The 13,831-nt window shown below is 41.7% G+C and overlaps 1 protein-coding gene across 3 annotated transcripts in view; it reads left to right on the top strand.

The window, feature by feature from the left end:
- herc2 (HECT and RLD domain containing E3 ubiquitin protein ligase 2) overlaps positions 1 to 13,831 on the top strand; it is a 56,758-nt gene that overhangs the window by 32,045 nt on the left and 10,882 nt on the right. For 2 of the 3 annotated variants that reach the window (XM_029000037.1, XM_029000036.1), the window contains exons 46-75: positions 27 to 297; positions 589 to 731; positions 2,076 to 2,174; positions 2,259 to 2,427; positions 2,612 to 2,737; positions 3,790 to 3,898; positions 4,015 to 4,154; positions 4,556 to 4,746; positions 5,992 to 6,097; positions 6,187 to 6,278; positions 6,392 to 6,567; positions 6,682 to 6,793; positions 6,901 to 6,982; positions 7,077 to 7,220; positions 7,345 to 7,435; positions 7,531 to 7,708; positions 8,316 to 8,397; positions 8,482 to 8,653; positions 8,807 to 8,951; positions 9,084 to 9,309; positions 9,471 to 9,642; positions 9,791 to 9,974; positions 10,833 to 10,976; positions 11,178 to 11,369; positions 11,506 to 11,659; positions 11,822 to 11,929; positions 12,198 to 12,329; positions 12,862 to 13,020; positions 13,397 to 13,515; positions 13,613 to 13,738. In XM_029000037.1, coding sequence (XP_028855870.1) covers positions 27 to 297; positions 589 to 731; positions 2,076 to 2,174; positions 2,259 to 2,427; positions 2,612 to 2,737; positions 3,790 to 3,898; positions 4,015 to 4,154; positions 4,556 to 4,746; positions 5,992 to 6,097; positions 6,187 to 6,278; positions 6,392 to 6,567; positions 6,682 to 6,793; positions 6,901 to 6,982; positions 7,077 to 7,220; positions 7,345 to 7,435; positions 7,531 to 7,708; positions 8,316 to 8,397; positions 8,482 to 8,653; positions 8,807 to 8,951; positions 9,084 to 9,309; positions 9,471 to 9,642; positions 9,791 to 9,974; positions 10,833 to 10,976; positions 11,178 to 11,369; positions 11,506 to 11,659; positions 11,822 to 11,929; positions 12,198 to 12,329; positions 12,862 to 13,020; positions 13,397 to 13,515; positions 13,613 to 13,738 — 4,344 coding nt within the window. The remainder of the gene's footprint in view (positions 1 to 26; positions 298 to 588; positions 732 to 2,075; positions 2,175 to 2,258; positions 2,428 to 2,611; positions 2,738 to 3,789; positions 3,899 to 4,014; positions 4,155 to 4,555; positions 4,747 to 5,991; positions 6,098 to 6,186; positions 6,279 to 6,391; positions 6,568 to 6,681; positions 6,794 to 6,900; positions 6,983 to 7,076; positions 7,221 to 7,344; positions 7,436 to 7,530; positions 7,709 to 8,315; positions 8,398 to 8,481; positions 8,654 to 8,806; positions 8,952 to 9,083; positions 9,310 to 9,470; positions 9,643 to 9,790; positions 9,975 to 10,832; positions 10,977 to 11,177; positions 11,370 to 11,505; positions 11,660 to 11,821; positions 11,930 to 12,197; positions 12,330 to 12,861; positions 13,021 to 13,396; positions 13,516 to 13,612; positions 13,739 to 13,831) is intronic. The other variant, XM_029000038.1, reaches the window with a different exon arrangement.

Below are 13,831 nucleotides of genomic sequence, written 5' to 3'. Positions count from 1 at the left end.
ATCTAGCTTGAACTTTTTGTGTGCAGGCAGCTGCTCTGGCTGTTTGTCAGTTCCTGGCAGTGGAGTCAACCCACCCCTCTTCCCTGCTGTTTGAGGATAGCAGTTCCAGTGAGGCCACCACCCCAGTCACTGTGCTGCAGCACATCCGACCTCCCAAGCAGAAAAAGCGCAAGACCTCACCGGTGCCACCCCTGCCAATTGTTCTGCAGCTCATGGAGATGGGCTTTCAAAGGAAGAACATAGAGTTTGCACTCAAGTCCCTGTCTGGGACCACGGGTAGTGCCTCTGGGGTACCAGGTACTGCATTCAATAGGAAATACCTGTTAAGTTCATTCATGGCATTAATTACAGTTATAAAATAATGTCAGAAAAACACTTAAAGTTACCTCTCTTGTCTCCTTAAGGTAGTTTCATCACAGGGAGTGGGGATTTTTACAGTATTCCAAAAACGTTTAGTGAAGTCTTAACGTAAAGGTGAAGATTGTTAGACACGTTGGGACGTTTGTGATTTTGCAGGCAGTTTCCTGGTGTGTTTGTTGGAAATCATCTGTCGATCACCCTTTTACTTTTTGTGACTCCTCCTCCCAGGTGTAGAGGCACTGGTAGGGTGGCTGCTGGACCACCCAGACGTCCACATCGCTGAGGTGTCTGATGCAGACACTGTGTCTGATGAATATTCTGATGAGGAGGTGCTGGAGGAGCTGGAGGATCCGGAGCCTGCCTTTCCTGTGGTGGGTTCCACATCCCCCAAAAGAGGGCTGCTTATTTCGGACCTTTTTGTCTGTTCCTAGCTCATTGTAATTCATTCTGTTTTTTATCTAGAAATGTTTAAAAAAAAAAAAAATTTTTTGCATGCATACATGAACAATGGTGGATAGTAATAAAGAAAATGTCATTGGTTACTGTACTTAAGTAGTTTTTTGTGTATCTGTACTAAAGTATATGCATTTGTGGAGACTTTTTTACTTTAAATTCGGTACATTTTAATGTAAAAAATCTTACTTTTACTCCATTGCACCACTCAAAATGCAGTTGTTTAAAAATCTAACTTTTGACTATTCCTGCACTGTAACAGCACTTCATGGCTTGCATGCATGGCTTGATATATGGCTAGGGTTGGTCTGGGTTGATCTGGGATGGATCTTGCAACAAGGAAAAACTCAATGTTGCTGTCTTTATTATTTATTATAGTATGTTTTTCAGAACTTGATTTGGGTTGTACCGAAAAAACAACACTTATTTTATCTTTTCCACCACTAACCGCATTCCCAATATTGTAGCGGTGTGTGGTTTATGTCCTTAACCCTCTATATTTACATTTTTGGCATTTGGCAAAAATAGCATAGAATGATGCCTTTATCCATAGTGAATAACAACGTGCTTTCATGTTACCTTCAATGAAGTAATCAGTTCAGGTTCACTCGGATTCAAAACCATGAACACAATCATTTCATTCACTGAGAGCCAGTGGAGGGAGTGTAGCAGTGGGGTGGTGTGAGAGAATTTGGGAAAGTTGGAAGTCAGTCATGCTGCTTCATTCTGTATTAGTTGTAGAGACCATATGGCATTCAGAGGTAGGCCTGAACCAAGAAACAATAAACATAAAGTTGTATTTTTATCTTTTAGTCTTTATTAGGCCCTTTAACCAAATGTAAAAAATAAATAAATAATTTGTAAGTATGTTTTTTGTTTTTCTATTGGCATTACAAGTATGTATTTTTTAATTAGCCTTTGCATAGATATTTATGAATATTATGAATATTTAAAAATCACACTTGAATTTGTAAATTGTAGAATTGATTGTCCACAATACAATGTTTTGAGTAATGGAAGACAAATGTATATCACATCCAGAAAAAGACTGTTGAGATATTTACCACTAAATCGCCCTTTATACTGACTGTATGTGAGAATTGTTGCAAAAGGTAGAAGACAAGCATCAGATAGCATACAAAAGTCTTTTATGCAAAGTTTATATCTCATGGTAATCTCAGAAATCCATATCTCAAATATGATACTCGCTGCATTAAAGTGCTAAATAGTATTTTTTTGTGAGAGCTTTCTGTGTGTTTCAGCCTACAGGAGTTGTTGTGACCGAGAGTCAGACCTTCAAGAAGCGGTCTGACTTCCAGAGTAATGATGATTATGCAGTGTATGTCAGAGAGAACATTCAGGTGATAGTCTTATGTTCTTGTTTTCTTATGTGATTGTGGTAATGTTGATGTTCTGTCTTAACCTCTGACCTGCTGCTGTTGCAGGTGGGGATGATGGTGAAGTGTTGTAGGACATATGAAGAAGTGTATGAGGGAGATGTTGGGAAGGTGATTAAGCTGGACAGAGATGGGCTACATGATCTAAATGTGCAGTGTGACTGGCAGCAAAAGGGTGGCACCTACTGGGTGCGCTACATCCACACTGAACTCCTAGGTGAGTTTTATTATTATTCATTGATTTTTATATGTCTGAATTTAACACCTACCAAATACAATTATTTGGTCAAATCTTATTTTAATGCTTGATCTTATTCTGATTTACATATTAAAACATAGGTTGTTTTACCTGTTGCCATAATAAAAGTGAAATGATTTTGTTCCCCTCTCCCCACTGGCAGGTTTTCCTCCTCAAATCTCACCATCTCATATAAAGATTGGAGATAAAGTGCGAGTGAAGCCCTCAGTCACAACTCCTAAGTACAAGTGGGGGTCTGTGACTCACAGGAGTGTAGGAGTGGTTAAAGGTACAGAATTACCTGACTTCTGATTTTTTATGAAAACGTTTAAATGCACCAGTTACACCAATTTGTCTAGTTTCTTTTTATTGAATTTCAAGTAATTTGAAGGTCTTGCTGTACTCTGAAATGAAACCATTGAGCAAATGAACAACTGAAGTTACAAAAAAAATCATGGAATTCATTAATAACCTAAATGTATTAATATATAATCTATATTTAACAGATCTACACAACAAGTACACGTATGGTACTTTTTCCACAATGGAGCGTACTGCATGGTGTGCTGCACAATGCCATTGTGGCAGTTTTGGTTTTAGGATGTTTCACACTCTGTATAAGTCACCAAACCTCCTTAGAAGCTGGTCTTCTGGACATTTCTTGTCAGTGTCCCTGTTCCTGAGTTCCTTATGTTCTTCTATGGTTGGGTTTGTAAAAAGTAATAAGTAAGAAAATATGGGACTTCTATAGGAATTTGTAGTATCGACTTTTAAGGCTTGATCAACCCCCATTGTTGCTGAACAGCTTTAAATCATTTTCCTATTCCCTGAAAAAGGTCTCTAGCAGTCTATCACTTATATTTGTACCATTTCAAGCTATTTTTTGGACTTGAGTTACTACTTTAATATTATTTAAAAAATTGATTGGTAGTGTAGCTCTGGCTGAGGTGTGGGCCACATTGGGCCACATCTGATGATCTTTTTAATCTGGCCCACTGAATATTAGTATAGAATTGCCCTTATCAAATCATAATTATGACATAATTATGACTTATCAATCATATCATTTGACCTGTGAAGCCTGATGTCCCACCAGGTAGCGCATTAGTTGCAGATAGAGGTGAAGATCTTTTCCTGAGACCGATAGCTTTTTAAACTGACCTGCATGGTAAATGAGCGATCATCAACACTGGTACCAGTAAAATTCAATGAAAATATTAACACTGTAATATTTAACAAAATTTTAAGTCTGTTACATTTTAGCCCTGTCCATGCTCTTGCTGCATCTGCAATGTTTAGATTGACTTACTTGAGTGAGTGTGTATGTTGCTCATCACACAGCATTCAGTGCCAACGGAAAAGATGTTATAGTGGATTTTCCCCAGCAGTCCCACTGGACAGGTCTACTGTCTGAAATGGAGCTGGTGCCCAGTGTCCACCCAGGAGTGCGGTATGGGTCACATAACCAACACTACATTTCTCAGCATTGCATCAAATGTGAAGAGCATCTGTTTATCAGCATCAGGGGTACATGCACCACTCATGCTTCCTTGAATGTGTTTGTAGGTGTGATGGCTGTCAGATGTTCCCCATCAATGGGCCGAGGTTTAAGTGTAGAAACTGTGATGACTTCGACTTTTGTGAAAATTGCTTCAAAACTCGTAAACACAACACCAGACATTCCTTTGGCCGAATCAACGAGCCAGGTAAGTCTGTAGGTAATTATGCTGAGTAACCTGGTGCTATTAAAAGGAGAATTTAATGGTTGCTTTTATCAAACTAATGATCATGACCTGGCCAGAATGATCTCATCTCAGGCAAACGTAATGTTAATATATAATGAAGTTTCCTTTTCTAGGATTACGGCTGGTCCGAGACTAATGTTAATGAAGTTCTGTTCAGAAATGTTATTAGTCTGGGACTAGGCTAAATTCACAAATGGGAAACCCCTAATGGCAAACACAAATCTCTTCATCTTTGAAATTAGGTTATTGATGATTCTTACTGTTACTAACCTGCCTTTTAGGACCTTTAGCCAGTGTTCTGTGGATATTAAACTGACTGGCTTTACTGGCGATGAAACTTTTCTACCCTCTCTGCACTCCAGGTCAGCCTCCAGCTTTTAGTGGCCGCTCCGGAAAGCAGCTAAAGAAGCACCAGAGCAGCCAGCGTGGGATGCTGATAGATGAGTGGTCCCGAGCTGTCAAGAGCCTCAATGTCTCCTCCTCGGTCAATCAGGCCTCACGCCTTATTGATGCCAGTGAACAGAGCTGGCAGTCTTCTGGCTCACAGGGGAAGGTAGGTACCATATCTGGGAACATTTAGATAAACCATTTAATGCTACATTTTAGAATACCTGCTTTATTCTATGCTTTATTCTTTGATATTATGTTAAAAGGGCAGTCAGTGCATCACCCTCTGTGGTGGTAGTAGTGCGGCAGTCAGTCAGCCTGTAAATTCCTTCATTTCAGACCCTCGGTCACATCATGACGCCCGCATGTCTGTGTACTAGTTTTAATGTAATAGTAGTGGAAGTGGTAAGCTCCTTCTAAACCTTAAACTGACCTTTAAAATGAAAGTACTCTGTTATTTATGTTTCCCTGATATTCCCGCAGCCATATTTACATTAACACTTGTTTTTGCATTTATCAGACACACTTATCTAGAGCACCTTACATTCAGAAGTGACAGGGACAGGACAGGGAAACTCAGGGTTAAGTGTGACACAATGGTAGTGGGGTTTGAACCTTTGACTTTGTGGTCTTCTGGTTTATAGGAGAGTGTCTTACCCACTATGCTAGTACCACCCCGTATGTTACTTCACCTTTCTCCAGCGATACGGTGGGTTCGGAAAGTATTCAGACCCCCTTAAATTTTTCACTCTTTGTTATATTGTAGTCATTTGATAAACTGTTAATTTTCCTCATTAATGTACAATCTGCAAGAAGGAATGGCAGAGGATACCCAAATCCCCAAAAGTGTTGAATCTTTCCCAAAAAGACTCATAACTGTATTAGATCAAAAGGAACTTCTACTAAATACTGAGCAAAGGGTCTGAATACTTAGGACAATGTAATATTTCAGTTTTTCTTTCTTAATAAGGAAAAATACGAACTTAAACGATTTTAGCAAATGGCTGCAATATAACAAGGAGTGAAAATTTTAAGGGGGTCTGAATACTTCCCCATCTCACTGTAAATAAAGAAAGTGTTTGCTTCTCATGTTTGTGACTTATGAGACATTAATATTTTAAATAGAAAAAAGTAAATAAAACATTTGTCTGACAATGAAGTATTCTACGGAGGTGCCATTTAAAACTAAATAGTTTCATTACTACATTCTGAATTAACCCTTTTTAGTGAACATTTCACAAATTTCATAAAATTAAAGATGAGTCTTGTGTTCATGACATTTTCACATAAACATGTTAGTTATTGAACAGGGTTTCAGACATGTTCTCTCTCAGGATTTAGTGCTCTGTTACTGAGGCATTTAGAGATTTTTAAGTTCTAGCAGTGCTAACAGTGCATTTTTTCATTGTAGCACTGGATCAGACTGGAGCTCTTCCCTGATGTGCTGGTCCACAGATTGAAGATGGTTGTGGATCCTGCAGACAGCAGCTACATGCCCTCACTTGTGGTAGTTTCTGGTAGGTGATCATATTCAAACTCTGCTCGAAAGAAAGAGCCAGTGGGTTTTTTAGTAAGTTCCTCTGCTTAACCTGAATGTTTTTTCTAGGTGGCAACTCCTTAAACAACCTCATAGAGTTGAGGAGCATCAACATCAACCCTACAGACACAACAGTTTCACTTCTGAATGACTGTACAGAGGTACTGGCCTAATAAGAACCATCACTATAGTAGTATTTTTAGTAGTAAAATAAGTTACTGTAATGATCATGTGTCCTCTTTTTAAACCGAAGTGTGCTGTCTTCTGTGTTCAGTACCACAGATATGTTGAGATTGCCATAAAGCAGTGCCGTAGCTCTGGCATCGACTGCAAGATCCACGGCCTAAGCATCGTGGGTCGCGTTCGTGCTGAGGATGAAGACCTGGCCACCGTCCCCTTTTTGGCATCTGATAATGAAGAGGAGGAGGACGACAAGGCAGCTACTGGGAGGTGTGTGTATGTGTGTGTAGTGTATTCATTCCTGTTTCCCACCAGTTTGTTGCTTGTGTGCCTGGACTGCTGCATGTCCTCCCTTCCAAAACTCATCTCCTTTTTTCCCCTCAGTCTGTCCCGGAAGAGGTCCTCAGGACTGGAATCTGCTGCTACTATCAGGACCAAAGTGTTTGTCTGGGGCCTCAATGACAAGGACCAGTTGGGAGGGTTGAAGGGGTCAAAGGTCAGTTGTACTGTTTGAGCTTCTTTATGGTTGCTGTGTGTAGATTTCATTTCAACCTGTTAAGGTTGTGTTGAGAACTCTCATTTTATTTCTGATTTCATTTCCAGATCAAAGTGCCATCATTCTCTGAGACGCTGTCTGCGTTAAATGTGGTGCAGGTTGCTGGTGGCTCCAAGAGTCTGTTTGCTGGTAAGTTGAATGTCCCCCAGCTTTTTTTGTTATTTTGGGCATAATAATGTGCGTTTGCTTATAACTGAGTATGTTTAAACTTTGTGTCCTGTAGTCACTGTGGAAGGGAAGGTGTATGCGTGTGGTGAAGCCACTAATGGTAGACTTGGGCTTGGTTTGTCCAGTGGCACTATCCCCATTCCCCGACAGATTACTGCCCTTAGCAACTATGTGGTAAAGAAAGTGGCTGTGCACTCAGGTCTGTGTCATTAATATTCTGAATGCATCAGATACTGTCTATCTAGTATAATTTGTAATTTAGATTAGACTCTTAGACATTTTGATTGTGACTGTAAAGACTTCCTATATATTTTGGTATACAGGTGGACGCCATGCCATGGCTCTCACTGTAGATGGGAAGGTGTTCTCCTGGGGCGAAGGGGATGATGGAAAACTTGGTCACTTTAGTAGAATGTAAGCTCTCCATATGAATTTACTCTGCAGCCCAATTCCCATCGTTCTCTATATTTACAATAGCTGATCTTCCTACCTGCCTTCTCCCTCACCAGGAACTGTGATAAGCCCCGTTTGATCGAGGCCTTGAAGACCAAGCGGATCCGGGACATTGCCTGTGGCAGCTCCCACAGCGCTGCAATCACCTCTAGTGGGGAGCTGTACAGCTGGGGCCTGGGAGAGTATGGCAGGCTGGGACACGGGGACAACACCACACAACTCCGGCCTAAACTGGTAAGACCTCACCTCTTATATTGAAATGAATCTGTAGCTTAATTGAGTGAACTTTGAAAAGAACAGGTGATTAAAACCATCAATCTGATTTACTACAAGTGCTCAATGCACTTCATATTTCATCAGGGTGGCTAGATATCCTCTTTTCCCCAGTTGCATCGTCCGGGTTTTTAGAATTGTCCTGGCTTTTGAGCTGCTTAAAAAGTCTGAGCGAAACATTGTTCTGCTTTTATGGACAATTATTGTACTTATTGTATTCTCTTTTTAAGTTAGTTTTAACTTTAGTGATTTGTCTTTTTGGTTTTATGTTTCTACGCTAGAAAATTGCACCTATCTCATTGTTCAATATCTCATTACTACAGTGACAATAGAAATAGAATTTTGAATGTATTACTGAATGTTGCACACAACAATATGATTAATCACATGAGTGTCTGTTGCAATTAATCAGGATTTAAAATATGTACATCACTAGCACTGATAAATATGTTTTTTTTTTTATCACAGCATACAGATTTATATGTTGAGCACATTAATTGAATTCAAATTGGCAGACATTTAAAGGTTTTAGCCCCAGCAGACCAGGTAACTTATTTTTGTGCTACAGGTCAAAGTCCTTCTGGGCCACCGTGTTGTGCAGGTGGCCTGTGGAAGTCGAGATGCACAGACGCTTGCCCTCACAGATGAAGGTGTGAATGGCACACTTAGCATTGTCAAAAGCGTCGGAAGCATACACCCGTTGGTACTGATTCTATGTCGTCTGTGCTCCTCAGGGCTGGTGTTCTCTTGGGGAGACGGTGATTTTGGGAAGCTGGGCCGTGGGGGCAGTGAAGGCTGCAACATCCCTCAGAACATTGAGAGGCTCAATGGGCAGGGCGTGTGCCAGATTGAGTGTGGGGCTCAGTTCTCACTTGCTCTAACCAAATCTGGAGTTGTGTGGACCTGGTATGGACCAGCATTAAATTTTCTTTCTAGATTTGATGAAACCTGACCTAGATTTTTTTTTGTCAATTAAATATTTCAATTATTGAATGCATGCTTCAAGTTACAGCAATTTGGACAATATGAAGATAATCAGTACTAACTTTGGTGAATCAGGGGTAAAGGTGACTACTTCCGCCTGGGCCATGGTACAGATGTTCATGTACGTAAGCCCCAGATGGTGGAGGGTCTGAGAGGAAAGAAGATTGTACACGTGGCTGTCGGAGCACTACACTGCCTTGCGGTCACAGACACAGGACAGGTGAATGCCCTGCACCTTCAGCAGTTTTTGATGAGATGTTTAATCCTCTCTCCTACCCTTATATGCTAGATTTTAAACCTTAAGTAGAACTGTGGAACTATCTGAAGTTTGATTTGGGGTTTTCCTGTGTAGGTCTACGCATGGGGAGATAATGACCACGGTCAGCAGGGGAATGGCACCACTACCGTGAACCGGAAACCCACCCTAGTCCAGGGTCTGGAGGGACAGAAAATAACACGAGTAGCTTGTGGCTCCTCCCACAGTGTAGCTTGGACCACTGTGGATGTCACCACCCCCTCTGTCCATGAGCCTGTTCTTTTCCAGACTGCAAGAGACTCACTGGGTGCCTCCTACCTGGGTACAGCATTTAGAAATATAAGATAATAATAAAAATATAATATACACTCACAGACACACTGCAGAAGTGTTTACTCTTATGTGGTTTCAGACTCATCTGTGACTGGCTTATTCATTTGATTGGCCCTTTTGCCATTGAGTGAGTGTGTTGGTTTTTTGCAGGTGTGCAGTCAGACAGCGACCCATCCTCTGTGAGTACTAAGATAAATGGCCAGAGCAGCATTAAGCCCAACCGTCCGTCTCTAGCCAAGATCCTGCTCTCACTGGATGGGAACCTGGCCAAGCAGCAGGCCCTGTCCCACGTCCTGTCGGCGCTGCAGATCATGTATGCCAGGTAGGCGCAGGCATTTTAGCCAAAGCACAACACAATTGTACAATTCTCCTCACACACACAGTACATATTTATTTCGTAAACAGGCTATTTATGCAGTGATAACCTGCGTGTGGTGAACATTTTGCCCTGGGGAATTGTTTACGGTTAGGGATGCCGTGGTTGGTGCTCTGATGCCTGCTTCCATGATGCCAGTGGAGTGCCCATCTAGTTCCCCAGTGCCCCCCTCGGACACTTCATCAGTGTCCAGCCCTTCTGAGGCTGAGGGACCTCCCATACCCCTTGATGCTGAAGATCGTCTCAGCCCAAACCCCTGGCAGGACAAGCGGGGAGAGGTAAGAGGCCAGAACCTTCACTGTTTTCTGTACTGTTCTTTCACACTCAATTTCCTAAAAGATACCATTTTACACCAGATATACTGTCAGCAGAAATTTACATTTCCTGATAATACCGAACCAAATAAATTATTGTTTTTTTCTTTAAAAATATATATCTTATCTTGCAAAATGAAAATTCTATGTGCCTGTGTTCAACATGCTTCTGTTTACAGGGCAGTTTTTCCACTGGGATGCCACTGTGATTTTTCCACTTTTCTTTACTGTGGGCAACATTTCAGCTTTGTGCCTGCTTAAAAAAAAATTGTTTTCCTCCTGTATGCATGGGAATTCCTATGCAGATTAATGTGTGATGCTATTTGTGTCTCCTGGGTTTTGACCAAGGCAATTTTTGAACTGACCATAAAAAAGCTTTAAATGTGTGTTCAGTCATGTGAAAATCATAATGTCTTAGTATATCGTGAATTTTGGCACGCTACTCTTTTTCACATGCATTGAGATCCGTGGCTTTTACGTCGATGTGCCTACTTTATGGATTTTTATAGGCTAACTAGCTTTCTGCCACCAACACATTTGAACTCGTTATTTCAGTCCAATCAAAATTACGAAATAGGTCACAGTGGACCAATGAAACTGTTTTGGCAAACTCACTCACACTTAATTCTTAATATTTCGCTTTGTGCACATACCTTCATCAAAAGTTCATCAGTAGTTGCGGCCTATATATAGTTGCACTCTATAGTCCGGAATTTACGGTAACTTGTTGTCCAAGTGAAACTTTAAGAGAAAACTGTTTTTAGTATGTACCTGCAAGAGATGTCTCAGAACACTGGCCGTTAAGGGTCTTTGTTTGAATAGGTGACCTCATCAGAGGATGCTGTGACCCCTTCATCTGCTGTGACCCCATCGGCAGCCGCCGCCTCTTCTCGACCGTTCATCCCTGTGACTGATGACCCCGGAGCAGCCAGCATCATTGCTGAAACGATGACAAAGACCAAAGAGGTGAGCTTAAAATAAAATGGCCAATAATATTCAAATGACTTCTTCACTGGGAGTCTATAGTAGCATCTGAAAATGATGGTGCTACAGCCAATACATTTTTAAATGTTAACTAACTGTTCCATGCAAGTTGAATTCTTTACACAATTATGTTTAAGCTTTTTTTTTTTTTTTTTTGGTCTCATTCTCTCTGTATCGCATCAGGACTCTGAAAGCCAGAGTAAAGTGGTAGGTCCGGAGCCACAGTACCTGGATGAGTTCACCAGCCTCTTGGTGCCTGATGACACGCGCGTGCTGGTGGACCTCCTGAAACTGGCTGTGTCTGTACGTGCCGGAGAGAAGGGCAGGGAGGTGCTGTCCGCTGTGCTCTCCGGCATGGGAACGGCCTATCCGCAGGTGAAGCGTGAGCTTAGTCATTTTTTGTCCTGTTTTATCAGTCGTTCTTTGATTAAGTTTGGCCTCTGTTAAATCTGGGATGTAGATGTAACCCAGCTCATAGATTTTGTGTCTGTATGGACATGCGTTGAAACAGGTCGCAGACATGCTGTTGGAGTTGTGCGTAACTGAGCTGGAGGACGTTGCCACAGACTCCCAGAGCGGTCGTCTGTCCTCCCAACCGGTGGTGGTGGAGAGCAGTCACCCCTACACTGATGACACCTCCACTAGTGGCACCGTCAAGATACCAGGTCATGAAACCATACAACATAATAGACTAATTTTCTGTAAGAAAGATTAGATTTCAACCTTAAATCACATTTACACCATAGAATTATTAATTCAGAGAGACGTTTTTTTTCCCCGTCCCAAAATGGTTTTAAGGGTACAAGCTGTTCTGTTTTGGTTTGTAGGTGCTGAAGGACTGAGAGTTGAGTTCGATCGACAGTGTTCCACAGAGAGACGTCATGACCCACTCACTGTAATGGATGGAGCCAATAGGATTGTGTCCGTACGTTCAGGTTGGTGCTACCATTGGAGTTTTGTCCTCTACATACTCTAATCAGCCATAACATTATAACACTGTAACACCTAATATTGAGCTGGTGTGTGTGTGTGTGTGTTTGTAATATATATACTTGCTGAGCTAAATGTTGACTCACTGCCTAATATTGAGCCACTGCCATGTGCATTTGTAAGGAGTTAATCAATCAGTGTTACTCACTGTAATAATGTTGTGTAGTGTACGTGTAGAACATGTGGGCATTGGTCTGGCTGGTGCTTCTTTAGGTCGTGAGTGGTCTGACTGGTCTAGTGAACTGAGGATCCCTGGTGATGAGCTCAAGTGGAAGTTCACCAGCGATGGCTCAGTCAATGGCTGGGGCTGGCGCTTCACTGTCTATCCCATCATGCCTGCAGCAGGTAGGTTCATCTTGCACCTCCACATTATTCAAGACGTAAAATGGGATGAGGCACTGGATATGAAAATATATAACTTAAATCGACAATTCTTTGGTCTTATTCAGCTCATGAATCACATTTTATGAACCATGAATAAACTTTTTATGAAGAAATGTGGTTTGATTTTGGCGGCATAAATAACACAAGAAAATGAACTGTGCTCTGGATTCATTCGATGGGCCACTTTAATAACACAATCATTCTTTAATTATGTAATTCAAGGAATGTGTCATTCTACCATAGTTTCTGCAATTTTACAGTACCATCTCCACAGGATCCTGTAAAGATCATCTCTACTCCTGCAGGTTACACTGTGGTCTAATGCTGCAGTTCAATGTTCTCTGTTCAAAGCTGAAACTCTTGTTCTGCATGTTCATCAGTCTTCACACATTCACTGAGTTGCTCTGTATTAACCGTGATCTCCATACTATGACTGTTTGATATGAATACATGTAATAGGCTTGTTTATAGTACTGTACTCTGTACCCTACAGGTCCTAAAGACCTCTTGTCTGACCGCTGCATCCTGTCCTGCCCATCTATGGACCTGGTGACCTGCCTGCTGGACTTCCGGCTCAACTTTGCCTCCAACAGGAGCATTGTGCCCCGGCTGGCCGCCTCTCTAGCTGCCTGTGCTCAGCTCAGCGCACTGGGTATCAGGACCTTTTATCACCTTTCCTGCTTTCATTATCAGTGATTTTTATTTTAAGAAAATGCAGATATTGGTAGAATTTATTAGAGTGAGGGGGATGCTGACTGTCTCCCATGCTGATTAATTTACCTTGAGGTTTCATGCCAGACAGATTTTTTAGCCTATTTATCATTCTGCCTCAACAAATTTTATTTTATTTATTTATTTATTTAACTTCTTGGGTTTTTATTTTGATTTATTTAATTTTTCACCACATGCATGGATATAGTAGGTCAATCTGATTCTGATGCACGAAGAATAGAATGCTGCAGCGGCACTATGGAGTGGTCCTTTGTGAACCACAGTTAAATGGATGTTTCCTCCTCTGTTCTCTCCAGCTGCTGGTCACCGCATGTGGGCTCTACAGAGGCTTCGTAAGCTCCTGACCACAGAGTACGGCCAGTCTATCAACATCAACCGCCTGCTGGGGGACACTGAGGGTGATGCTCGCTCAATGGTGCGCCCAGATCTTGGCTATTTTACTTTCGTTCTTTTGGTTCGCTGTCAGGTGGTTATTTAACAGCTTTAAAAATGATGATGTGTGTGTGTGTTAGAGTTTTACAGGCAGTGCATTGGCTGCACTGGTGAAGGGTCTCCCCGAGGCTCTTCAGCGTCAGTATGAGTACGAGGACCCCATTGTCAGAGGAGGGAAACAACTTCTCCACAGTCCATTCTTTAAGGTGACACCTCACTGTGTGTGACTGTGTCTGTGTAGGGTTGGTCTTGGAGTTCTATGTATTGAAAATGTGTGTGTGTGTGTGTGTTTGCGCGCA

This window comes from Denticeps clupeoides, chromosome 13 (assembly GCF_900700375.1).
Source record: "Denticeps clupeoides chromosome 13, fDenClu1.1, whole genome shotgun sequence".
Taxonomy (NCBI): Eukaryota; Metazoa; Chordata; class Actinopteri; order Clupeiformes; family Denticipitidae; genus Denticeps; species Denticeps clupeoides.
This window is presented reverse-complemented; position numbering and strand designations above follow the sequence as displayed.